The 26648-nt window shown below is 41.3% G+C and overlaps 1 protein-coding gene across 7 annotated transcripts in view; it reads left to right on the plus strand.

Moving 5' to 3' along the window:
* Positions 1 to 26648, plus strand: part of eps15l1a (epidermal growth factor receptor pathway substrate 15-like 1a) — a 264285-nt gene that overhangs the window by 122341 nt on the left and 115296 nt on the right. For 6 of the 7 annotated variants that reach the window (XM_052037612.1, XM_052037608.1, XM_052037613.1 and 3 more), the window contains exon 20: positions 3654 to 3708. In XM_052037612.1, coding sequence (XP_051893572.1) covers positions 3654 to 3708 — 55 coding nt within the window. Of the gene's footprint in view, positions 1 to 3653; positions 3709 to 3842; positions 3992 to 26648 lie in introns of those variants that run through there. The other variant, XM_052037614.1, reaches the window with a different exon arrangement.

The following is a 26648-nucleotide window of genomic DNA, read 5'->3' on the forward strand; positions in this document are numbered from 1 at the left end:
GTCTCTGACTGTCCACTCGATCTACGCCTCTTATCATCTTGTACACCTCTATCGTCACCTCTCATCCTCCTCCTCTCCAAAGAGAAAAGCTTTAGCTCACTCAACCTATCCTCAAAAGACATGCTCTCCAATTAATAGCACATAGCAGTCTTAACCATGGATCTGAACACAAAGAGAACCATGGTATGAAGTCTAATCCAAAGGATAGCTTGTCTACAGTGCAATGCTGCCTTAGCTATACACTGCAGTACCTGCTTTAATTTACCTGGAACGTGACTTGAACCTACATTAGTGAACCATGTGCATCTTATCACTCAGCCAAACTAATGCTTAGCTTTCTGTTTCCATTTAGTTTTCCAGTGTCTAACTAATCTTTATTTGATCTGAGACCTAAGCAATAAATACCAGCAGGTTAACGTCAGTTTGTATTCTGTCACTTCTTAAAAATTGAAGAGAGAAAACAAGAAAGTGCAGACTGGTTTAACCTAACATAAGTAATGGGGAGAATGCTGGAGGCTATTGTAAAGAATGAGATAGCAGGATACTAAGAAAATATAAACAGAATTAGACAAAGTCAGCATGGATTTCTGCAAGGGTTATCATGTCTGACAAAGCTACTGACATTTTTGGAGTAGAATAGATCAGGGGAACCAATAGACGTGGTGTATTTGGATTTTCAGAAAACCTTTGATAAAGCTCCACGTCAGATGTGCAAAATAAGATGCAGAATTAAAGCCCATGGTATTGGAGGTAGTGTACTGGCATGGATTGGAAGATGCTTGACAAGAAACAGAGTGGGAATGAATGGGTCTTTTTCAATGTGTAGTCAATAACAAGGGGTATACCATAATGACAGGTGCTTGGGCCTCAGATATTTGTAGCATATATGAATGATTTGGGTGAGAGGATGAAATGTAATACTTCTAAGTTTGTCGTAAACTAATGTAATTAGGAACTGTAAGAATGATGCAAAGAGGCTTAAGGCGACTTGGAAAGATTGACTGACTGAGTAAAAATATTGTAGATGCAGTGTAACCTGGATAATTGTAAACATGGCCTATTATTATTTAACTGGTTTTAGATTGGAAAGTGTCAATGTACAAGGTGACTTAGGTGTTCTTCAACACCAATTACTAAAAGTAAACATGCAGGTAGAGCAGATTGTACGTTGGCCGCCTTAGTTAGCTCTTCAAAAAACCTCGATCAGATTTGTGAGACGTGATCTCCCCTGCACAAAGCCATGCTGATACTTCCTAATCAGTCCCTGTCTTTCCAAATGAACATATATCCTGTCCTTTGGAATCTTCCCCAACAACTTCTGTACCACTAATGTTATGCCTGTAGTTTCCAGTCTTATCCCTACTGCCCTTTTTGAACAAGGGGACAACATTAACTATCCTCCAGTTTTCTGGTACCCTGCTCGTGACTAACGAAGATGCAAAAATCTCTGTCAGAGCCACAGCAATCTCCTCCTTTGCTTCCTTTAGCACCCTGGGATAGATCCTGACCAGCCCTGGGGATTTATCCATCTATTTATAATGTGTGCCGATACTTCTAACACTTCTTATTGATACAGGTGTGCTCCAAAGTATTAACATACCCCTCCCTTAACTCTCCAGCCTCCACATCCTTCTCCCTGGTGAATACCAATGAGAAGTATTCATTTAGGACCTGGCTCTTATCCCCTGCTCCACCTTTGGTCTGCGAAGGGATGTACTCTTTCCTTAGCTACCTTCCTGCTCTTAATATATTTATAAAAAGATTTTTGAATTCTCCGTGATCTTATTTGTCAAGGTCATTTTGTGGCCTCTTTTCGCCTTCCTAATTTCTTTCTTGTTCTCTCCTATATCCACTATAAATCTCAGGATTTGTTCCGTGCCAGTTCCTTATACCTGAAATACATTTCCTCCTTTTTCCTGATCAAACTTTCAATATCTTTTGTTATCCTAGGTTTCGTAAACTTACCATCTTTGTTTCTTACCCTTACAGGGACGTGCTGTCTCTGAACTCCGACCATCTCACTTTTGAACACCTCCCACTTAGTGGATGATGTTATGTCCTCCAGTAGTCGCTCCCAATCTGCTTCTGCCAAGTCCTGTGTGTTGTACTATTGAAATTTGTCTTCCCCCAGTTTAGGGCCCTATTTGAGGACCAATCTTATCTTTTTCCATAACTACGTTAAGCTTACTAAACTATGGTTACTGTTCTGAAAGGCTTTCTCCACAGACACTTCCATCAACCTGCCCATCCTCATAGCCTAAGATAAGGTGAACTATAGCCTCCTTCCTCATAGTTAGCGTTGTAGAAGAATACAGCACAGAAACAGGCCCTTCAGCCCATCTGGTCCATCCCGACCACAGCATCCTCTCTGCTAGTCCCAGTTGCCTGTGTTCAGCCCATAACTCTCCAAGCCCCTCCCCTTCATGTGCCTATCCAAATGCCTCTTGTTCTCTCTACATACTGCTCTATCCACAGATACTAATTGACATGAATATTTCCAGCATTTTTTTGTTTTTATTCATTTCTTTCTATTTATATCTCTTCCAAACAGATGAATAAATCTTTGCCACTTTCTTTCAGCTGACACCACCATTACAGTTCATTTAGTCTGTCTTGGTCTTCTGCCACAGATGCTCCCTTTGTTCTCTCCACTACAAGTATATCCCACCCACCCCATCTCTACAACTTAAAACATGTTTGATATCTAACTTTTCTCAGATGGATCAAGGATGTTGTATATGGGGAAATGCAAAGAAGCTTTGCTGTTTGCTTCATTTTCTACTACAGTTTTTATCCTATACTGAGTGATACCTATGATCCCATGGGGATGAAGTGTGCCCCAAGTAGCAGAGTCTACAGATCCCAACATCTGGAGAAGGTCTGTGTTCAGATAGACTTGTGTGCAGCCAATTTGGTGCCTATAACAATGAGGTTAATAGCAATGCGATATTAGAAATATCGGCATTCAGTCAACGATGGCTGGGGAGAACAGTCTTTCCAGCTTTTCGGGACCTTGAGATGTCCTGAGTAATTTGCAGTCAATTAAGTACTTTTTGTATATCCATTTTAGTTGCGTTGGTAATTTAGCAGCTAACCTATGCATAGCAGGCTCCCAAAAATAACAATGAGTCAATGACTAGTGAGAGAGAGATGAATATTTGCAAGGTCACTAGGAAGAACTCCCTTGCGCTGGCTCAGAATAGTGTCATTGGGTTGTATGTCCACTAGTCTTACACAGATTTAGTCGTTTGAAAGTTGGCATCTCCAGCAGTGCAGCATTCCCTCAGTACCTCACTAAAATATTAATGTAGTTGGTTTCTGGAGTGAAATATGAATTCAACCTTGAGTATTTTTAGTGTTGCATGAATAATCCTTCTCTCAAAATTCCAGAAGTTTCTGTGTTTGTTACATAAATTGCCTAATCTTAACTCAAAACTTTATGGAAAACCTGTGTGTGATAGGGCTCGGCAGGTGCTGAGAGGATTTCACAGTCTGGTTTTCCAGTGGCTGTTTCTTTAAGATGTGCACTGCTTAACTTACCAAGATACCTCAAGATAATCAACACTTTGTTACTCTGACATCGACAGTTGGATCAGCGTTGTAAAGAAATTGACATAACACAGCATTTTAATTAATTTTATTTTTAATTTTAGGCCGACCCTTTTGGGAGTAGTGATCCTTTTGCACTGGCAGCTTCCAAGGGCCCAGGTGAGCTGATGCTTAGTTTTTCTCTTATAATGTGACTGCCTGTTACTGAATGGTGATTATACATTTTCCCTGGCTATAGAACAGCAAATATCAGAAAATACGGTTTCAATTCAAACTTTTTGCATCTCTTTCAGGACATCCCGGACTTTGTGCCAAAAGAAGCATTCTTGTCATATAATCACAAGTGTTGTGTAGGGACTGTAACAACCATTTTTCACAGATAGGTTGTCCATTGCCATTTACACGCTCGGTTGACTGAAATATAGGTTTGGGGGCAGGGGAAGAAGGGATTGAAAGGTGCAAGGGCAGATGAGAGGAAAGAGGAGGCAAGGGGGTAAGTGTGAAGGGAGGGGCCCTGATGTACTCTCAAAACATTTTTACAAAACTGAAAGATGCAGATGCCATTCTCTATGTTCTACAGTTTTCCAAGTTTAATTTTATCATTAGTAATTGTATTGCTTAACGGTTGTTTTGGTTGGCAACTAGCAATGTGCAAAATTTCTATTGTTAAGATAGGGTTGTATTGGAAAGTTGGGCATCCTTGGTAATATTTGTTGACAGTAATTAAGTTCATTATCAGTGTCGAATAGATTTTCACATAACTAATTTGATATGAAACACTGGACTCCTGTTCATTGTTCAGAGTTGTCACAGAGCACTGACTTACCTATTTTCAATGATTTCAATGCAATCGTGAGGAAATATTGTACTGTGATTGTTTTATGAGTCACCATAGTTCAACTTCATGTGCCAGCTACTGTCTTGTCCCAAGGAGTGATCGTAATCCTATAATCAAAGATTGATAAATATTTCTGTGTTGTATCCAGCTGATGAATTGCAGCCCGTACTAGGAGATGTTAAACTCTGTTGGAGTAGAATTTTGCTTATTTACATTAATCATGTAATCATAGTCTGGCCAAATTGATGAACTAGACAAATGATCATGGGATTTAAAGAGTAAATGATTTGTGCCAGAAGAAATTCAGCATATCACAAAATTAGTTCACTATTTCCTCTTCAAAGTCTGTTAAAAATATTCAATAAATGTTGACCTTGCAAGTGACACAAATATCCTGTAAAATGAATAAATAGAAAAAGTATAATTGCGTAACAGCCAGTGATGTAAATGCATATTCCACGACTGGCACAAAACTAGCCAGTAACATGGGTAAACCTCGACAGGCAGGTGTAAGGCTTGGAACCTAAGTGATAGTGCACCCTTGCCCATTGGACACACAACCTGTTCACCGAGAGACCTTCGGCTTTCCAACCTATGTTGGTCCCCTGTTCTGCAGCATCTTGATTTCAAGATATTCATCCTCTCTCCTTTACAGATTCCTCCACAACCTTGCTCTTCCGTATACAGTATCTGGATTCTTCAGCCTGGCAATGCTCTGACATTTAAGCATTCCTCAATATTTTGTCACCTTGCTCATTTCTGATTTTCATCCCACCACCAGTGATGATGTCTTTAGGTGTCTAGGGTTTAAGGTCTGAATTTCTCTCCTTAAACTCTCCATATCTTTCTTTGCTTGCTTAACACCTTCCTTAAAAGCTACCTCATTGAATAAGCCTTTCTGCCTAATATATCCAAATGTAGTTCAAAGGAATATTCGTCTGATGAGTATTTGTGAAGCGCTCTAGAATTTTTAACCATGTTATAGGCACTATATAATTGCTTGCTATAATTTATTGAATGAATGTGGAGTTCAGCTGTACGTGCCTGCCCTTGCACCTTCCTTAAACATCCAAATTCTAATAAAGAACAAGCTGGTTTATTGCTCATTTGACAACACAGTGTAATGCGGTAAATTTGTCTGCTTCAAATTACTACATCTACTGCAGCAGCCTAACTGTGATTCTGAAGGCTACACGTACCCACAGAGAATGCCGTTGCCTCTGCTTTCAAAGAGACCAATTATTAGCTGATCATTCAACAACATAATTAATCTTTTACATGGTGACTGGTAGGCAAAGGGAACTTCCAAAGGATGGTGTCGTTAATAAGATATTTAAGTAGGCTGCTGCCATGTTCCTGGCCTTAGCATCAGCTTGCACTGATATGAGTGAGTATTGTCTGCACTGGTTTGAGGTAGAGAATGTGACCTAGTAATCTTAGATAGTGTCAGTAAAGGAGAGGCTTGGATATTCTAGGGCAGAATATCCAAGGTGTGGGTGTGGGGTGAGTTGGGTGAGAATTGTAAGAGGGATTGTGGTATTGGGTTAGGAAGAGAATTGCCAGGGGAGGAGAGTATTGGAGGGGGATTGGGACCTCAGGGCAGATAATAACAGGATGGGATGGTCATGGAGATGGTATTGGTATTGTTTTGTTATCGTCACTTGTACCGAGGTACAGTGAAAAGCTTGTCTTACAAACCGATCGTACAGGTCAATTCATTACACAGTGCAGTTACATTGAGTTAGTACAGAGTGCATTGATGTAGTACAGGTAAAAACAATAACAGTACAGAGTAAAGTGTCACAGTTACAGAGAAAGTGCAGTGCAATAGGTGCAAGGTCACAACAAGGTAGATCGTGAGATCAGTCCATCTCATTGAATAAGGGAACTGTTCAATAGTCTGATCACAGTGGGGTAGAAGCTGTCCTTAAGTCTGGTGGTACATGCTCTCAGGCTCCTGTATCTTTTACCCGATGGTAGAGGAGAGAAGAGAGAATGTCCCGGGTGGGTGGGGTCTTTGATTATGCTGGCTGCTTCACCAAGACAATGAGAGGTAAAGACAGAGTCCAAGGAGGAGAGGCTGGTGTCCGTGATGCGCTGGGCTGTGTCCACAACTCTCTGCAGTTTCTTACGGTCCTGGGCAGAGCAGTTGCCGTACCAAGCTGTGGTACATCCAGATAGGATGCTTTCTATGGTGCATCGGTAAAAGTTGGTGAGAGTCAAAGGGGACAAACGAAATTTCTTTAGCTTCCTGAGGAAGTAGAGGCGCTGGTGAGCTTTCTTGGCCGTGGCATCTACGTGATTTGACTAGGACAGGCTGTTGGTGATGTTCACTCCCAGGAACTTGAAGCTCTTGACCCTCTCGACCTCAGCACCGTTGATGTAGACAGGTGCATGTATGAAGAGTTGGCATGGAGTGATCAGTAACAATGGGAAATTAAGGACTGCATCTATTTGCAAGAGGTGGGATACCTTGTGTTCTCTGGCACTGGACCAGATGTAAAGTCCTTTAATGCGAAAACAGGCCTGAATCCTCTAGTTATGTTCTCATGCCCCTGTCCAGGAGGGCTTCATTCTCTATCATGCAAGCAAATGCACAGTCATGCCAGCAACAGTTCAGGCACACAGTATTCTGCTCTGTCATGAGTCCCAAGGCAACCTGCTCTAGACACATGAACAAATGTGATCATACCCAGGCTATAGATAATACTTCCAACCCTTCGGGTTTCGACCCGAAACGTCGACAATTTCTTTCCTCCTACAGATGCTGCATGTCCCGCTGAGCTCCCCCAGCACAGTTCCTCCAGTTTGTTGCTATACAGTGGCATGCAGAAGTTTGGGCACCCCGGTCAAAATTTCTGTTACTGTGAATAGCTAAGCGAGTAAAAGATGACCTAATTTCGAAAAGGCATAAAGTTAAAGATGACACATTTCTTTAATATTTTAAGCAAGATTACTTTTTTTATTTCCATCTTTTACAGTTTCAAAATAACAAAAAAAGGCAAGTATCACAGCTTGTAAACGCTTTCTGTAGCCAGCTAAGAGTCTTTCAATTCTTGTTTGGGGGATTTTTGCCCATTCTTCCTTACAAAAGGCTTCTAGTTCTGTGAGATTCTTTGGCTGTCTTGCATGCACTGCTCTTTTGAGGTCTATCCACAGATTTTTGATGATGTTTAGGTTGGGACTGTGAGGGCCATGGCAAAACCTTCAGCTTGTGCCTCTTGAGGTAGTCCATTGTGGATTTTGTTTAGGATCGTTATCCTGTTGTAGAAGCCATCCACTTTTCACCTTCAGCTTTTTTACAGATGGTGTGATGTTTGCTTGCAGAATTTGCTGGTATTTAGTTGAATTCATTCTTCCCTCTACCAGTGAAATGTTCCCCGTGCCACTGGCTGCAACACAAGCTCAAAGCATGATCGATCCACCCCTGTGCTTAACAATTGGAGAGGTATTCTTTTCATGAAATTCTGCACCCTTTTTTTTCTCCAAACCTTTGCTCATTGCAGCCAAAAAGTTCAATTTTAACTTCATCGGTCCACAGGACTTGTTTCCAAACTGCATCAGGCTTGTTTAGATGTTCCTTTGCAAACTTCTGACGCTGAATTTTGTGGCGAGGATGCAGTAAAGTTTGCTATGTTGCAGCCAGTGGTCAGTGGGAATGGTCATCTTTTACTTGCTTAGCTATTCACAGTAACAGAAATTTTGACCGGGGGTGCCCAAACTTTTGCATACCACTGTAGATAATACTTACCAGGAGCTTTGATCTCATGACTTGGTATTTCCTCATAATAGGCATATAATAAGATTCTATGTGGCAGAATGAAGGACAGGTTGCATTACACCAATTCTTAATCCAGTTATGCACATTAAGGTTAGCAAATGCATGTTCTTGTGAGGTTAACTTTGGATCCAGGATTGTTGATCACATGTTGATGTAGCCCAGGGCCCTCACAACCTGTAACCGCTTCCTTCCTTGGCAAAATGATTAAAAAAAACTTATTCTCATGTGGTATAAGCATTCGTAGTTTAGTCTAATGGGCTGGAGAATTAATTTGTATAATGATTTGCTGTCAGTGGAGGTGGACCAAAAGGCCTATCAGCCTCAAGGTTGCCAAGGATGGTGCCGTTACAAATCCAAGGTACTAACGTGAATTTTATAATCTAAACCATTTGAGGCCTCCTTTTGAACTGTGTGAAGGAAAACTACTTCACAGGCTCCCGTGTTCCACCAGTTGGTTCATAATGCAAGAAAGTGAGTGAGAGTAATGATTTCCAGGTAGTTCTACCAGCAATGTGGTATCAGTGGCTGAAATAGTTTTATAAATAGCTAAGAACATATCCACTATGTACAGCGTCATGTGTGGCACTGGATAGCCTTATCTCATTACTCTTTTAAAGAAGCATCTTTCATCTTTATATTAATCTTCAATCTGGCACACACCATCTCAAATAGAATCTGAGATTTAGCCTTGTGCTGTGGCATATTCCAACTTTTTTCACAAAGACTACTGGGAGAAATGTTTCATGAAATTTGCACAAGTGGTGCTGCCTGATTCTGATGACATTTTTCTGTTTAACACACTGATACTGACCATTATATCTCATGAACATCAATGTTATGACAAGAGAAGTGAAAGTGTTATTACTTTGCCAAGATGTTTCTGACTATTAATCTTCTGTTCCTCCACTTATACACTCCATATAGTTTACTCCTTGAGTTAGCCATCAATTAGTATCTTAAAATCTGAATCTCTTATGGTGATTTCTTTATTTCACAGTGTAAGTAACCTTTCACAGCAAGTTGACACCGTGAGAATGGAGGTTCACTTAAAATAGACTTACATTTGACTCATGCATACATATTACGTAAATAATGTGATACATTTGAGTGCAAGCTGAAAGAACAACATGTTTCTGGAATAAAAGATTTTTTAATAAACCCCAGAAGCCTTTAACTGGGTTAAATATTCATTCTGAAACTAACCTAAAAGAGTTTAATAATGTTCCCAAGCTGATGGTTACCCACAACAGTAAATGAGTCAGCTTTTTAGCATCAGGTGAAATCCCTCTTCACTTTACTAGAGAAGTATTCTCAATCTTACAGTGAAGTTACAAAGTTGGCTCTGGGATGCAAACTTCAGCCTCTGCCCTCCTTTTCCTTGGACATTGAGTAATTGATATGGTTCCTAGCAAATGTTTCTTGTTCATGGAGAAGGTTGTTCATTGGTTCAGTTTCTGGCCATCAGTCCTTGGGCTTGTTTGTTTGTTCCAACATGGGCCTGTGCTCACCTTTCAGTGGGAGTCTGTGTCCCAGCAGTTCAGCTGACAGAGTGGTGCAATTACGGAAGTCTTTGACAGCTGACAGAGCTCACACAGGCTCACTGAGTATCAGTCATAGTGAATGTTTGTGAATGTCTTCGGCGTTTACAGATACCAGAGACCTGTCAAGAAACAAAAATATTAAAATTACAAGTTATTTTGTATTTAAAACTAAATAACATACCCATTTTAAAAGCATTGGAACTAACAATTAAACAATATAAGCTCTCCAGGCAATCGATTTCTCCCATTCATAGAGTCATACAGCACAGAACCAGGCCCTTTGGCCCAACTGGTGGATGCTAACCAAGGTTCCCATCTAAGTTAGTCCCATTTGCCCGCGTTTGGCCCACATCCCTCTAAACCTTTACTATCCATGTACCTGTCCAAATGCCTTTTTAATGTGGTTAATGTACCTGTCTCAACAACTTCCTCTGGCAGGTCATTTCATGTATGGACCACTTGCTGGGTGAACAAGTTGCCCCTCAGAGAAGCTCCTCTCTCACCCTAAACCTATATCCTCTAGTTCTTGATTTCCCAACCCTGGGAAAAAGACTGTGCACATTCACCCTCTATGATGTCACTCCTCATTCTCTGACGTTCCAGTGAATAAAGTCCCAACCCGCACAACCTCTCTCCATAACTCTCCAATCATTTGAAAGGGGATTGCTCTGCTTGAACCTGAAGCAGTCTGAGCAGTGTAGTTTCCATCTGGGAGCTGGAAAGCCTTCAGAAGCTCATGTTCCCTTGTTGGAGTCCATGAAGAGTCCACCTGCATGAGGGAATGATCCTGCTTGCAAATTAAGTCCGTGCCAATACTGGAGACTGGGACTTCCACAGGGAAACATGGGTAGGTCCTGCCATTAGCACTAGCCAGAAAATCTGACCCAGTAACTGAACAAAGGAATTGTACTTTGAATTATATCATGCATGTAACTTAATAAATGCTTTTCTAATTTGACTTGAATTATTGAAACTGCTAGGTAAATATTAAAATATCTAACTCTGCATTTATGTACTGCCTTTATGTAGTTATTTATTGAGACCAAGCAGTTATCGACATTATCCTTTATCTTAAAGAGCCTGGGATGCAGAATTTTTTATATCTGAATTGTGAAGTGCGGCTGAGCCTGCGTCTGGAAAATTATCTAGTTCCATGCACTGCATTTCAGGATTGATATTCTGGAAAGGTTGCTGTCTGGATTCATCAGAATGATAAGACCATAAGACATAGGAGCAGAATTAAGCCATTCGGCCCTTTGAATCTGCTCCGCCATTCGATCATGGCTGATTTACTTTCCCCTCTCAAACCCATTCTCCTGCCTTCTCCTCGTGACCTTTGACGCCCTTACTAATCAAGAAACTATCAAACTACACGTTAAATATACCCAATGACTTTGCCGCCATAGCCGTCTGTAGAATTCTACAGATTCACCACCCTCTGGCTAAAGAAATTCCTCCTCATCTCTGTTCTAAAGGGACATCCTTTTATTCTGAGCTGTGCCCTCTGCTCTGAGACTCCCACTACTGGAAACATCCTCTCCATGTCCACTCTATCCAGGCCTTTCAATATTTGGTAGGTTTCAATGAGATCCCCTCTCATCCTTCTAAACTCCAGTGAGTACGGGCCCAGAGCCATCAAATGCTCCTCATACGTAAACCTTTCATTCCCAGGATCATTCTTGTAAACATTCTCTGGACCCTCTGCAATGCCAGCACATCCTTCCAAAACTGCTCACAATACTCCAAATGTGGTCTGACCAATGGCTTATAAAGCCTCAGCATTACATCCTTGCTTTTATGTTCTAGTCCTCTTGAAATGAATGCTAACATTGCATTTGCCTTCCTTACTACTGACTCAACCTGCAAGTTAACCTTTAGGGAATCCTGCACTAGGACTCCCAAGTGCCTTTGCACCTCTGATTTCTGAATTCGCTCTCCGTTTAGAAAATAGTCTGTCCCTTTATTCCTTCTACCAAAGTGCATGACTGTACACTTCCCTACGCTGTATTCCACCTGCCACTTCTTTGCCCGTTCTCTGTGTCCTCAGCCCACTACTCTACTCCCTATACACTCACAACTGCGTGGCCAGATTCTGCTCTAACTCTATCTACAAGTTTGCAGATGATACCACCATTGTAGGCTGTATCTCAAACAGTGATGAGTCAGAGTACAGGAAGGAGATAGAGAACTTAGTGGAATGGTGTCCTGACAACAACCTTTCCCACAATGTCAACAAAACTAAAGAGCTGGTCATTGACTTCAGGAAAGGGGGCAGTGTACATGCACCTGTCTACATCAATGGTGCTGAGGTCGAGAGGGTTGAGAGCTTCAAGTTCCTGGGAGTGGACATCATCAACAGCTTGTCCTGGTCAAATCACGTAGATGCCACGGCCAAGAAAGCTCACCAGCGCCTCTACTTCCTCAGGAAGCTAAAGAAATTTCGTTTGTCCCCTTTGACTCTTACCAACTTTTACCGATGCACCATAGAAAGCATCCTATCTGGATGTATCACAGCTTGGTACTGCAACTGCTCTGCCCAGGACCGCAAGAAACTGCGGAGAGTTGTGGACACAGCCCAGCGCATCACGGACACCAGCCTCCCCTCCTTGGACTCCGTCTTTACCTCTTGCTGTCTTGGTGAAGCAGCCAGCATAATCAAAGACCCCACCCACCCGGGACATTCTCTCTTCTCTTCCATCGGGTAGAAGATACAGGAGCCTGAGGGCACATATTACCAGACTTAAGGACAGCTTCTACCCCACTGTGATAAGACTATTGAACGGTTCCCTTATACAATGAGATGGACAATGACCTCACGATCTACCTTGTTGTGACCTTGCACCTTATTGCACTGCACTTTCTCTGTAGCTGTGACACTTTACTCTGTACTGTTATTGTTTTTTTACCTGTACTACATCAATGCACTCTGTACTAACCCAATGTAACTGCATCGTGTAATGAATTGACCTGTACGATCGGTTTGTAAGACAAGCTTTTCACTGTACCTTGCTACAAGTGACAATAATATACCAATACCTCTGCAGACTCCCTACTTCCTCAACACTACCTGCCCCTCCACCTATCTTTGTATCATCCGCAAACTTGGCCACGAAGCCCACAATTCTGTCATCCAGATCATTAACATATAACGTGAAAAGTAGCGGACCCAACACCGACCCCTGCAGAACACCACTAGTCACCGGCAGCCAACCAGAAAAGGCCCCCTTTATTTCCACTTTTTGCCTTCTGCCAGTCAGCCAATCTTCTATCCATGTTAGTATCTTCCCTGTAATACCACGGGCTCCTATCTTGTTTAGCAGCCTCATGTGCAGCACCTTGTCAAAAGCCTTCTGAAAATCCTAGTAAACAACACGCACTGACTCTCCTTTGTCTATTGTGCCTGTTACTTCCTCAAAGAATTCCAACAAATTTGTCAGGCAATTTCAACAAATTTGTAAGGAAACCATGCTGACTTTGGCCTATTTTAACATGAGCTTCCAAGTACCCCGAAACCTCATTCTTAATAAAAGACTCTAACATCTTACCAACACTGAAGTCAGGTTAACCGGCCTATGATTTCCTGTCTTTTGCCTTCCTCCCTTCTTAAAGAGGGAAGTGACATTTGTGATTTTTCCAGTCCTCCAGAGCCATTCCTGACTCTAGTGATTCTTGAAAGATCACTACTAATGCCTCCAGCTATCTCTTTCAGTACCCTGGGGTGTAGTCCATCTGGTCCAGGTGACTTATCTACTTTCAGATCTTTCAGTTTCCCAAGGGCCTTCTCCTTAGTAATAGCAACTACACTCACTTCTGCCCCCTGACTCTCTTGAATTTCTGGTATGTTGCTGGTGTCTTCTACAGTGAAGACTGACGTAAAATACTTGTTCAGTTTGTCCACCATTTCTTTGTTCCCTACTACTATCTCTCCAGTGTCATTTTCCAGTGGACTGATGTCCACTCTTACCTCTCTTTTACTCTTTTTATATATCTGAAAAAACTTTTTGTTTCCTCTTTTATATTATTGGCTAGCTTACCTTCATCTTTCATCTTTTCATTTTCTTTTTATTGCTTTTTCAGTTGCCTTCTGTTGGTTTTTAAAATCTTCCCAGTACTCTAGCTTCCCACTAATTTTTGCAATATCGAATGCCCTCTCTTGCTTTCATGCTGTCTTTGACTTCCCTTGTCAGCCACGGTTGCCTCATCCTCCCTTCAGAATGCTGCTTCTTCTTTAGGATGAACTAATCCTGCGTCTTCCAAATTTCTCCCAGAAACTCCTGTCGTTGCTGCTCTACCATCATCCCCGCTAGGATCAACTTCGGCCAGCTCCTCTCTCATGCCTCTGTAGTTACCTTTACTCAACTGTGATACCAATACATCAAATTTTAGCTTCTCCCTCTCAAACTGCAGGGTGAACTCTATCATATTATGATCACAGGCTCCTAAGGGTTCCTTTACCTTAAGCTCCCTAATCAAATCTGATTCATTGCACAACACCATATCCAGACTTATGTTTTTCCCTAGTGGGCTCGACCACAAGCTGCTCTAAAAAGCCATCTTATGGGCAGTCTACAAATTCTTTCTCTTGGAATCCAAGTACCAACCTGATTTTCCCAATCTACCTACATATTGAAATCCCCCATGACCATCGTAACATTGCCCTTTTCACATGCCTTTTGTATCTCCTGTTGTAATTTGTACTTCACATCCTGGCTACTATTTGGAGGCCTGAGTATAATTCCCATCAGGGTCTTTTTATCCTTGCAGTTTCTTAACTCTGCCCACAAGGATTCTACACCTTCTGATTCTATGTAACTTCTTGATAAGGATTTGATTTCATTTTTTTTACCAACGGAGCCACCCCACCCCCTCTGCCCACCTGCCTGTCTTTTCGATAGGATGTGTATCCTTGGATGTTTAGCTTCTAGCTGTGACCTTCTTTCAACCATGACTCTGTGATGCCCACGACATTATACCTGCCAATTTCTAACCGCTACGAGCTCATCTACCTTATTTCGTATACTGCGTTGTTACGGATGAGGTTACTATTTGGTGACTGTCCTTTTAAGACATAGTACAGAAGAGTGTGTGTGTGGCGTGATTACGACAACAACAGGAGATATAGACGTGCTGACGTTTTGGAGCAGTCAGTTAGAAGAGAGAGAGAAGGGAGAGAGACACCCTGCCTGCTGGTCTCTGTATCGATGGATGAGAAACAATAACTGTGTCTGTCACTACAGTCTACGTATGGGTTTTTGGAATAATCCAGTGGAATCCACTTTGTCGTTAACCTGTAGAGGGAAACAGGTATTTGTGCGGACGGCCATGTCTCGAATGCTTTCGGGGTGGCAGATATCAAAACAAAGCAGTGAAGATCATCAGCGACTGAGGTGTCGTGGAACATTTGGATTTTGTAATTTCTCTCTGTTCTCTCTCTACATCTTCTCTTCAGTCAGCAGTGGTTTTGCGAAAGCCTTTGCTCACGTTTCACCTTATGGCTTGCTGAACTGAACTTTGAGAACTATTCCTGGACTTGGAGTTTGGGAATTTGCCACACACACACTTCGAGTAGTTTTTGGGCTTAATGTTTAAGATCTAACATTTTTACTTTTAACATTCTAACATTTTTACTTTTATTTTTCTTATTATCATAAGTAGTTACTAATAAAATAGTTTCTGACACTTATCCATGACTCAGGGGTGTTTCTTTTGTTGCTGGTACGTAACAGCGTGTATTCATATATAACACCTTCAGTCCTGTATTCACCACCCTTCTTCTCATATCGCTGGTATTGGGACTAAGAGAACTAAATGAGGACAGTTTGCATTGACAAAGCTTGCTTTGCCTTGAATGCTTGTGAGGCTTAACTTTTCATGGTTGGATGTTGATCTGTATTTAGCACTTGCTCCTATACCTGGCATGCTCACGTTATAATGCTGATGTTTGCATTTATTTCCATGCAATTGGGCTTTATAACACTTGCAAATTAACTAAAATCTAAATATATAATTATTCCATGAATCATATAATTAAGGGGTTAAAATTATGTAGTTTAACTAATGTTACCAATAAAACATACAAACTGAAAATAAATATGTTTACAAAAGTTACATTTAATATAGTTCTTTAGGTCGTTATGTATCTATCGACAATGTGTAAGTTTACTTGATTTCAATGTTGAAGTAATTCAGTATATATTATGTTTCATTCTTTTGAATCCAGTGTTAAAATGTATAGATTATTTTTATCTGCAACTCTGGGACAACCAACATGTAGCTGACCATGGGAAAAACATTGAGTTTTGAGACTAAGCCCAACAACTTTAATGCTCATAGCAAAACTGAGTGAACAAGGAACTGAGACTGCTTGGATTGGAAAGGTAGACCTGACGAGATAATTGGTATCTGAGGGATGAAGACAAATATATCTCATCAATTTTCAATGGGGAAAATTAAAATTAGGCCCCCTTTGGGCTATAGAAGTCCAACTATGGAGGGTGGGGTGTGGTTTTGGAAACCTAAGAGTGTAGTGCACATTCTTATGCTAAACCTAATGCATGCACAATTTCAGATTTCTAGGTTGTTTTGCTACTGAGCTATATGCGGGACATGGATATTCCATTTTATTATATAACTTCAGATAATCAAGAATTGATACATTCTAGTATCTGAACACTAGTTTTCAGAGTACAGTGGAGACATGTATTACTCCATTACAGGCACTTAAAAGTCTGAAATTACAGATATCTACATACTTTAGTTCTTTGGCTTGTCTGTTGGGTGTCTCAAAGATTCTACCTGATGTCTTCTGTGTTCTCTTGCTTTCGTGATTTCCTCCCTATGTGTCCACCAAGCTGTGAAGCCAATGGAGTTCTGCTAGTTCAAAAATCAACTTGCACCTAACCTTCCATTTTCCAGTTACAGATGGACAACATATACAAGCCAGGCTACTGTTAGTTAAGTTCCTGGATTTGTAACCCCTTAATTTTTCTAGCTGTTAACATGTTGCTCACCAGTGGTACCACACAAGTAAGCAAAAGTAACAAAGCTTCATTCTTCCAAACTCCGATCTCTCTTCTCTAATTGTACATTCTAATGGTACTAGATTTGCCATGGTTCCCAGTGTGGTTGCTCCCTTATTTCAACAAGTTAGTTTTTAATTGTTAGGCTTTTAGCTATTTGTCATTCCCTTCCTTCTCCCCCCCACCCCCGTCTTTCATGCTAAGTTCTAACAGTTGCGTGCAAGAAACCACACCCCATGGAGTTACACAGGCAAAATTGTGGAAGTGTCACATATAAATTTTATATTTCAAGTATTTTACTTCCTCTGGTGTGGGAGTAAAGAACAAGATGGGATGAGCCTAAAGTTAGAGCTCGATCATTCTGGGGGAATTGGAGGCAACTGAAGCAGTGGTGTTTCAAACACAAAGCATGGTAGTCCTGTTTGTGGCAGTGACTGAAGTAACATTATCACTTATTACAAACATAAGAAGTAGAATCAGGAGTAGGCCATTCTGCCCTTCCCTATGCCTGCTGTACCATTGAAAAAGATCATGGCTGATCTTTTACTCAGTATGACCATCTCACTCCTTTCGTTCAATAACTAAACAAAAGCATTTGTATAATTTAGAAAGCAGATAAATTTGGATTATATTGCAATGTTACTTCAGTAAAGTAGTAATGAGGTGCTTTGTGTTGGTTTGAAGTTTGTTTATGAAATGATTAGAATATGTGTGAACAAGGTTAGTTTGTGTCTGTGCGCCATGTGTTGCCTCCGTGCACTAAAAATACTTCACTAGATTTTAAACAAGTTTCATGTGACTTCCCCTTAGACAACCAGGCTCCTTTCAAAAACTGGGTGTGCTGGGAACTATTGATGATTGAAAGAGGTTCTTGAGTAAGCAAGGTTAACTTATTTCAGAAATCTCTTGCTCTGTGTGATTTAAAGGAACTGTTGTGGTTTTTCTGAGCAGCTGATTTAGTGAGCAAGCTCTGCATATTTTGTTGTGATGTGACAGTAGGAGTTCCATAAGAACTGAACTGCCATCCCACTCCTTTCTTCCCTCCTCTCTCTCCCTTCCCTCCTCTTCTGCCTCCCTTTCTCCCTCCATCCCTCCCCCACTCTCCATCCCTTCTCCTCTCTCTCCCTTCTCTCCTTCTGTACCATCTCCTGTGCTCTCTCTTGTTTGGAAAGATTTTCAAAGTGTGTTGATATTGATTGGACAGTTGTTAAATTTTGGCAGGTCAAAAAGTTTGTCATGTGGCAGTTATAAAGGTTGTGATGCATACATATGTTAAATATACATCATTCTTCATTGGCACTGGACAAGGTGAATGAAAATCAAGTGTAAGGCAGGAGATACTTGGATCAAGGCTCCAGCACATAATAATATTTATTTTGAGCTTGTAGTTAAATAGTAAACTCTGTGTCCAGTTCTGGTTACCCTGCTATAGGAAAGATGTTATTAAACTCGAAAGAGTGCAGAAAAGATTTACAAGAATGTTGCCAGGACTTGAGTTAGAAGGAGAGGTTGGACAGGCTTAGACTTTATTCCTTAGAGCATAGGAGACTGAGAGGTGATCTTATAGACTTGTATAAAACCACGCATAAATAGGATGAATGCACTCAGATGTGTACAAAAAGGGGCATCTTCTTCCTAGGGTTGGGGAATCGAGAAGTAGAGGGCATAGGTTTAAGGTGAGAGGGGAAAGATTTAATATGGACTTGAGGGGCAACTTTATTACACAAAAGGTGATATCTCTGTGGAATGAGCTGCCAGAGGAAGAGGTTGAGGCAGGCATAATAAATTTTAAAAGACAGTTGGTCAGGTCCATTGATGGGAAAGGTTGAGAAGGTTATGGGCCAAAGGCTGGCAAATGGGACTAGCTTGGATGGAGCGTCTTGGCCAGCATGGACCAGTTGGGCCGAAGGACCTGTTTCCGTGCTGTTTGAGTGAAAATATGTAATTTGCAAAGTAGAGTTGGTCAGCGCATAAGTGTTGCAGTACAAGTTCTGAAACCATGATAGCAAAACTGAAGTACTAATCATCATTGTGAAATTTAAATTCAGTTAAAAATCACAACTTTTAAAAGAAAAGCAGCTAGTCTTAGTATTAATAATCATGAAGTTACCAGATTGTCATTTAAACCCATCAACTTCATTAACATCTTTCAGAAAGGATACTTTCCAACAAACAATTTGCTGAAAGAACTCAGCAGGTCAAGCAGCATCTGTGGGAGGAAAGGAATTGTCAACATTTCGGGTCGAAACCCTGCACTTCTGCTGTGGTGGATGGAGCTGCTCTCGTGTCTCCTCTGTGTCTTTCCTTCCACAGATTGTTGCTCCGGATTCCAGCATCTGCAGTCTCTTGTGTCTCCAGGAAATCTTCCATCCTTGTCCAGTCTGGCCTATATGTACCTCTAGATCTACAGCAATATGTCCTCAAAACGGACCAGGAAATCATTCTGTTCAGGGGCAATTAGGGATATGCAGTTAATACTGACCTTGCCAGTGATGCCTGTGTCTCAAAAAATAAATTAAAATATCTGTAAGGAAATAGGTCATTTCCATTGTAAGTAGTTACAATGTTTATTGTAGTTACAGTGTTTAGGGTAGTTAAGAAAGCTTATGGGATGTTAGCTTTCATAAGTCGTGGGATCGAGTTTAAGAACCGCGAAGTAATGATGCAACTCTACAAAACTCTGGTTAGACTACACTTAGAGTACTGTGTCCAGTTCTGGTCGCTTCATTATAGGAAGGATGTGGAGGTGTTGGAAAGGGTGCAGAGGAGATTTACCAGGATGCTGCCTGGATTAGAGAGTATGGATTATGAGGAGAGACTAAAGGAGCTAGGGCTTTACTCATTGGAGAGAAGGAGGATGAAGGGAGACATGATAGAGGTGTACAAAAGATTAAGAGGAATAGATAGAGTGGACAGCCAGCGCCTCTTTCCCAGGGCACCAATGCTCAATACAAGAGGGCATGGCTTTAAGGTAATGGGTGGGAAGTTATCAGAGGGAGGTTTTTCACCCAGAGAGTGGTTGGTGCACGGAATGCGCTGCCTGGGGTGGTGGTGGAGGCTGATACGTTGGTCAAGTTCAAGAGATTGTTAGATAAGCATATGGAGGAATTTAAAATAGGGAGATGTGTGGGAGGAAGGGGTTAGATAGTCTTAGGAGTGGTTTGAAGGTCGGCATAACATGGTGGGCTGAAGGGCCTGTATTGTGCTGTATTGTTCTATGGGTCTAAGGATAGAGAGGAATTTATAATAGTGATAAGTGATACAGGTCTTCCCCAGTTTACAAATGCCCAACTTATTTACAGTCTGTACATATGACTGAGCATTTGGGATAGAATAAGGTTTTGGAAGCAGGAAGTGTGCACAGGTGTTAAGAATTTAATATAATAGTTGATCATACAAAATACTGAGAAATACACTGCATGGTAAATGGCACCTGATTCTTTCAATTTATACAGATTTTTGATTTTTTTTTAGCAGCTAGCCTTGTTATTGAGACTTATGCACAGACATGGACAAATTGTAAACTGAACATATTGTAGCCTAGTAAAGAGTAATGCCTTCAAAGTAAGGATGAAAGAAAGCTTCCAAAAAGAAAATGTTGCAGATAAAAGCTTGTATATTCCTGGTCAGCTATGAACCTTGTTCAGTCACTGAGCAACCGGGGACATAATCCATGAATTGGAACACTAACACTACATAACAACAGAGTGTACCAGTATCGCAAATTGTTCTGTTAAAGGTTCTGTTTATATAAGGATTGAATTTGCCAAATTTACTATGGGGTTATAGGTTTTAATTATGTGTGATATTTTATTATCTTTATGAAGTTTTCTTTCATTTATTGGGTTAATATTGACTGTTACATGAAACTAAATTGGTGAAATGATAGGAATGGACAGTGATTTATTACCTGCACCAAAACCCTACAGTGATATGGCTGTACAGATTTAATAGTGATTTGTAATAAGTTGGTCATGAGTGAGATTATTGTGTTCCTTTTCAGTGAGGTCAATTTTATTCATGATGCTATTCAAATTCATAGGAAACTGTGACAAAAACTTTGGTATTGCACAGTTCATTTCATGGTCTGCAATTTGAAGCACAACTTGGTTTGTTTTATTTCTGTAACTTTCACTATGTAATGAATAATGCTTACCCATTGAATGTGCCAAAACATGTCTGTAGTTGGGAGGGGATGGCGATGGGAAATGTAACTCACAGTTACTGTACATTTCCCATGATGACAGCAGTGTGGCAGTCCAGTTACTGCACTACTAATTCAGAGGCCTGGAACAACGATTTGAAAATAAAAGTGTAAGACAGAAATTTAAAAACCTGGCATCAGTAATGGTGACCTGAAAATTGCAGTTACCCCTTCATCAGAACTTGAAAAGAGAGAAAACAAATGTTTTCTAAGTTGCAGAAGTGGAGAGAACAAAGGGAATGTTTGATAGGGTGGACCATAGAACCATAGAACAGTACAGCACAATACAGGCCCTTCGGCCCACCATGTTGTGCCAACCTTTAAACCACGCCTAAGACTATCTAACCCCTTCCTCCCACATATCCCCCTATTTTAAATTCCTCCCCAAGATTGTCCAGCTGACATGATGTTTTCCGTGCCATTTAGTTAATAAATGAATAAGGAGATTTTGGGGGGGGGGGGGGGGGGAAACAAAAAAAGCATGCTGGAACTGTGTGATGCAGAACAAAGCAGTAGCTGGAAATACCCTGATCAGGCAGCATCAGTGGAGAGAGAAAAACAGAGTTAATGTTACATGTAGATGGCCTTGCAACAGAACTGGCCCGTTCTGATATAAACATGAAAGGCTGTCTATCTAAAATTGTTCAATTACATATATTCCTGAAGGCTGCAATATGCCTAGATGGAAGGTGAGGTGCTGTTCCTCAAGCTTGTGTTGGGCTTTGTTGGAACTGTGTAACTTAGGTGATTAGCAACTGGAAGTCCAGAGTCTCTGTGCAGTCTGAATGGTGGTGTTCGACAATGTGGTTACCCAATCTGTGTTTGGTTTCTCTGATGCAGAGGAGAGCACATCATGAGCACCAATTGTAATACACTAGGTTGGAAGAAATGCAAACAAATTAGTGTTACGCTGTGGCTGTCATGATTAAATAGCTGGCAGGATGTGCCGGCTGTGTGCCTGGGTGGGAAGCCAGGAACAGTACTTCTGAAGGTGTCATTCCAAATTTGAACATTGTGTACACATTCTGAATGATTGAAAATGTTGATATTTGAATGTTAATTTGATGCAATGGGATATGTCTGAAGTAAATAGCACAGTTAGAATCATAGAATCATCATGGCATGGAAGGAGGCCTTTTGGCTCAGAGGTTGAGGCAGTTCATCTTCAAAAGCAATATTCCATTCCCCACCTCTTTCCATTATTCTTAGATTTTTACCTCACGGATTCCATCCAGTTTGCTTTTGAAACCAAGGATTAAATCTGTATCAACCATTCATTCAGATACTGAATTCAAGATCAGGACTGTTCACCAAGTGAGAAAGTTCCTGCCATTGTTGTGTCTGGTTCTTTTGCAAATCGTTTTAAATGTATGTCCTTTAGTTCTTGACTCTTACACCATTGGGAACATTTTATCGTTACTCACTTTATCAGGATCCTTTGGATTGTGGATACATCTATAAAAACACATCCTGAGGAGAGCAATCTTCGTTCTCCATGCTATCCACATAAGTGATATCCCTCCTTCTCTTAATCCTTTTCTGCATTGACTCTTGGGTCTTCACATCTTTCTTTGGTTAGAATCGGGCACAATTCTCTTCTAGCACAGCAACTATTGTTTTGTGGAGGTCCTATGTAACCTCCCTTTTGTGCTCTGTCCCCAGTTATAAAGACCAGGATCCTATATAATTTTTTAGTTGCTTTCTAAGTCAGTCCTGCCATCTTCAAAAGTTTCTGTGGTAAATCTGAAGTTAATGGGCATCAAAGACAAGCACTGCACTGGTTGCAGTCATACCTTGGACAAAAGAAAGATGGTTGTGCTTTTCCAGGATTCAATCATCCCAGCTCAAGGATGTCACAGCAGGAATTCTTCAGGGTATTGTCCTAGGCTCAATCACCTTGTGCTGCTTCAGCAATAACCCTCCTTCCATCAAAAGGTTAGAAGTGGGGATGTACAATCATCAGTAACCAATATTCAATTCCATTTGCTGCAGCTCAGCAAATGAAGCAGCTCATGCCTGCACACATCAAAACCCAGACAACATCTTATCGTGGACACACAACATATATGCCATAAAAATGTCGAGAAATGACCAGGCCTAACAAGATAGAGTCAAACCAGCTACCGTAGATATTTAGTAGTTTTACCATTGTTATCCTGGCATTCACTGTTAGTCAGAAACTGGACCACCTATCCAAATATTTTGGCTACAAGAGCAGGTTGGGAATCCTGTGGCAAGTGTGTTACCTCCTGAACCTTGAAACCTTTCCACAATCTACAAGGCAACACTCAGGATTTTCATGAAATACTCTTCATTTGCTTTAACAAATACAGCAACAATACTCTCAAGGAGATTGATACCATACAGGATGAAGCCCATTTGATTGGCGCCCCATGAACCACCCAAAACATTCATACCCTCCACCCCCAGTGCACAGTGGCTGCAGTGCGTACCATCTTCAAAAGGTGCTGCAATTACTCACCTTAGGTCCTCCAACAGCACCAAACCTGGGGCTTTTACCATCTAAAAGGACAAGGGCAGCAGGTGTGCGGGAACGCAACCGTCTGCAGGTTCCCCTCTAAGTTGCTCACCACCCTGACTTGGAAACATATGGCTGTTACTTCATTGTTGTTGGGTCTGAACCTTGGCACTCCCTTCCCAGTGGCACTGTGAGATTACATTCTCCAGATGGACTGCAATGGTTCCAGAAGGTTGCTTACCACTTCCTTCTCAGGGGCACTTGGTACCTGGCCTTGCCAGATCCTGAAAATGAAGATAAAAACATTTCCTTTTCGAAAAAGATGCAACTTTTGTAATTCTCCAGTCATCCAGTTCTACCCCATGTCTAAGCAGGATTGGAAGATTATTGCCTGTACCTCTCGAACTTCAGCCCCTAAGCACCCAAGGAAGTATTCCTTTCTGATGTGGTGACTTAACTCCCTTTACAGTTAGCCTTTCTAGTGCCAATCAAATTTTAGATTCTGGTATTGCAACCACCTTGTCCAGTGTTGTCATTTTTCTTAGTAAAGACAAAACAGGATTGTTCATCAGTACTGTGCCCACCACCCTTGCAAGTGTCACTCTTCATTTTGGCCCCTGATCCTGTTTATTCAGCCTGGATCTCACTGGTGTTATCAACTTGACTTTGGTTGTACACCCCCTTTTTCTGCGTAATCCCACATGATACCTCTTATCATCTCGGGAGCTCTGGGTTTGGTTGCTCTATTTATATGTCAAGTAGACCTGCACCATCTCTTGAAAGGCTACCCATTGTTCAAATACAATGTTTCTTGTCAATCTTTGATTCCAATTTATCGCAGCCTGATCCATTTTTAACCCACTGAAATTGACACTTCTAAGTAAGTATTTTACTATAGAATACTCCTTGTTATAGTCCAAAGGGAATCACAAGGATCTAAACTTTATGATTTCTGAATGTTTCTCCACGTACATTTTTTCCACAAGTTCCTCAGATCCAGATCCATCATTGCCTCAGATCCAGATCCATCACTGCGATTAAAAACATATTATAAAGTTTTCCTGAACATATTGAAGAAGTTCTCCCCCCATATTGCCTTTTACACTGTTACTTCCTCAGTTGTTAAGGTGTTCCCCTGCACCATCCTTCAAAAACAGTTATCGTAGATCTATAGTTTTTGAACCTGTCTGTAATTTCTCTGCAAGTGTGCACCTCCATATCCGACCCAGTAGCTGTTGATGTCTGAAATACACCTAGAAGGATAATGTATCTTAATTCTGATCATATGGATTCTGTCCACGACCCTTCTTCAACATGCTGATATTCTCCTTCATCAATTTTGTATCTTTCCTGGAGATACAAAATTGATGAAGGAAATATTCTGTTGTTACCACATCAGAATCTTAGAACCATGTTATGCCGACCTTCAAACCATACCTAAGACTATCTAACCCCTTCCTCCCACATATCCCTCTATCTTAAATTCCTCCATATGCTTATCTAACAATCTCTTGAACTTGACCAACGTATCAACCTCCACCACCACCCCAGGCAGCGCATTCCATGCACCAACCACTCTTTGGGTGAAAAACCTCCCTCTGATAACTTCCCACCCATTACCTTAAAGCCATGTCCTCTTGTATTGAGCATTGGTGCCCTGGGAAAGAGGCGCAGGCTGTCCACTCTATCTATTCCTCTTAATCTTTTGTACACCTCTATCATGTCTCCCTTCATCCTCCTTCTCTCCAATGAGTAAAGCCCTAGCTCCTTTAGTCTCTCCTCATAATCCATACTCTCTAATCCAGGCAGCATCCTGGTAAATCTCCTCTGCACCCTTTCCAACACCTCCACATCCTTCCTATAATGAAGTGACCAGAACTGGACACAGTACTCTATAAGTGTGGTCTAACCAGAGTTTTGTAAAGCTGCATCATTACTTCGCGGTTCTTAAACTCGATCCCATGACTTATGAAAGCTAACATCCCATAAGCTTTCTTAACTACCTTATCCACTTGTGAGGCGACTTTCAGTGATCTGTGGATATGAACCCCCAGATCCCTCTGCTCCTCCACACTACCCAGAATCCTGCCATTTACCTTGTACTCTGCCTTGGAGTTTGTCCTTCCAAAGTGTACCACCTCACACTTCTCCGGATTGAACTCCATCTGCCACTTGTCAGCCCAGCTCTGCATCCTATCAATATCCCTCTGTAAGCTTCAACAGCCCTCCACACTTTACACAACACAACCGATCTTTGTGTCATCTGCAAACTTGCTAACCCACCCTTCCACCCCCTCATCTAAGTCATTAATAAATATCACAAAAAGTAGAGGTCCCAGAACCGATCCCTGTGGGACACCACTAGTCACAGCCCTCCAATCCGAATGCACTCCCTCCACCACAACCCTCTGCTTTCTACAGGCAAGCCAATTCTGAATCCACACGGCCAAGCCTCCCTGGATCCCTTGGCCTCTGACCTTCTGAAGAAGCCTACCATGCGGAACCTCGTCAAACGCCTTACTAAAATCCATGTAGACCACATCTACTGCACTACCCTCATCAATTATGCAGCTATTTGTGCCTGCAGTTCACCCTCCTTATTTAGCACACGTTGTGTTTACACACAGTGTAATGGTCTCTTAGATATTTTTGTACTCCCTTTCAATTTGATCCCATCTACAACTTTTCATACCTATACCAGCAGTCATCCAATCTTAGCACTTTTTTGTTTTTCCTTTCTAATACTACATCCAGATTTCCTGCCCCTGCCACATTAATTTAAACTGCCTCCCACAGTATTAATAAATGCCTCTGCAAGGGCCACACTCCCAGTTCTGTTTAAGTGCAACCCATTGGATGTGCTGAAGCCCCACATTGCACAGAATTAAAAGTAGTAAATCATGGGGATATTTAAAGGGTAGAAAGAAATAAATTTAACATTTCAGGCCAATGACCCTTCATTATTTCAGATTTCCACTATCTACATTTCTTTGTATTCTACCTCCTGCAGAACCTGTCTGAATACTTAAGGAATCTAAAGAGGCACATATTCATCTGTGCTATTTCTATACTCACTGATGCAGTCATTCACAATGCTTTTGTGGCAATGGCCGCATTGATAATTCCTAAACATTTGAGGGCCACTCGCACAAAGGTGAAAGTTTCTAGCTTCCTGAGAGGGCCCTGGTGCCATAATTTTGTCTGCACCGCAGCACTGAACTCCTGAGGGACTCCAGT

Source organism: Pristis pectinata, chromosome 24 (assembly GCF_009764475.1).
Source record: "Pristis pectinata isolate sPriPec2 chromosome 24, sPriPec2.1.pri, whole genome shotgun sequence".
Classification (NCBI taxonomy): domain Eukaryota; kingdom Metazoa; phylum Chordata; class Chondrichthyes; order Rhinopristiformes; family Pristidae; genus Pristis; species Pristis pectinata.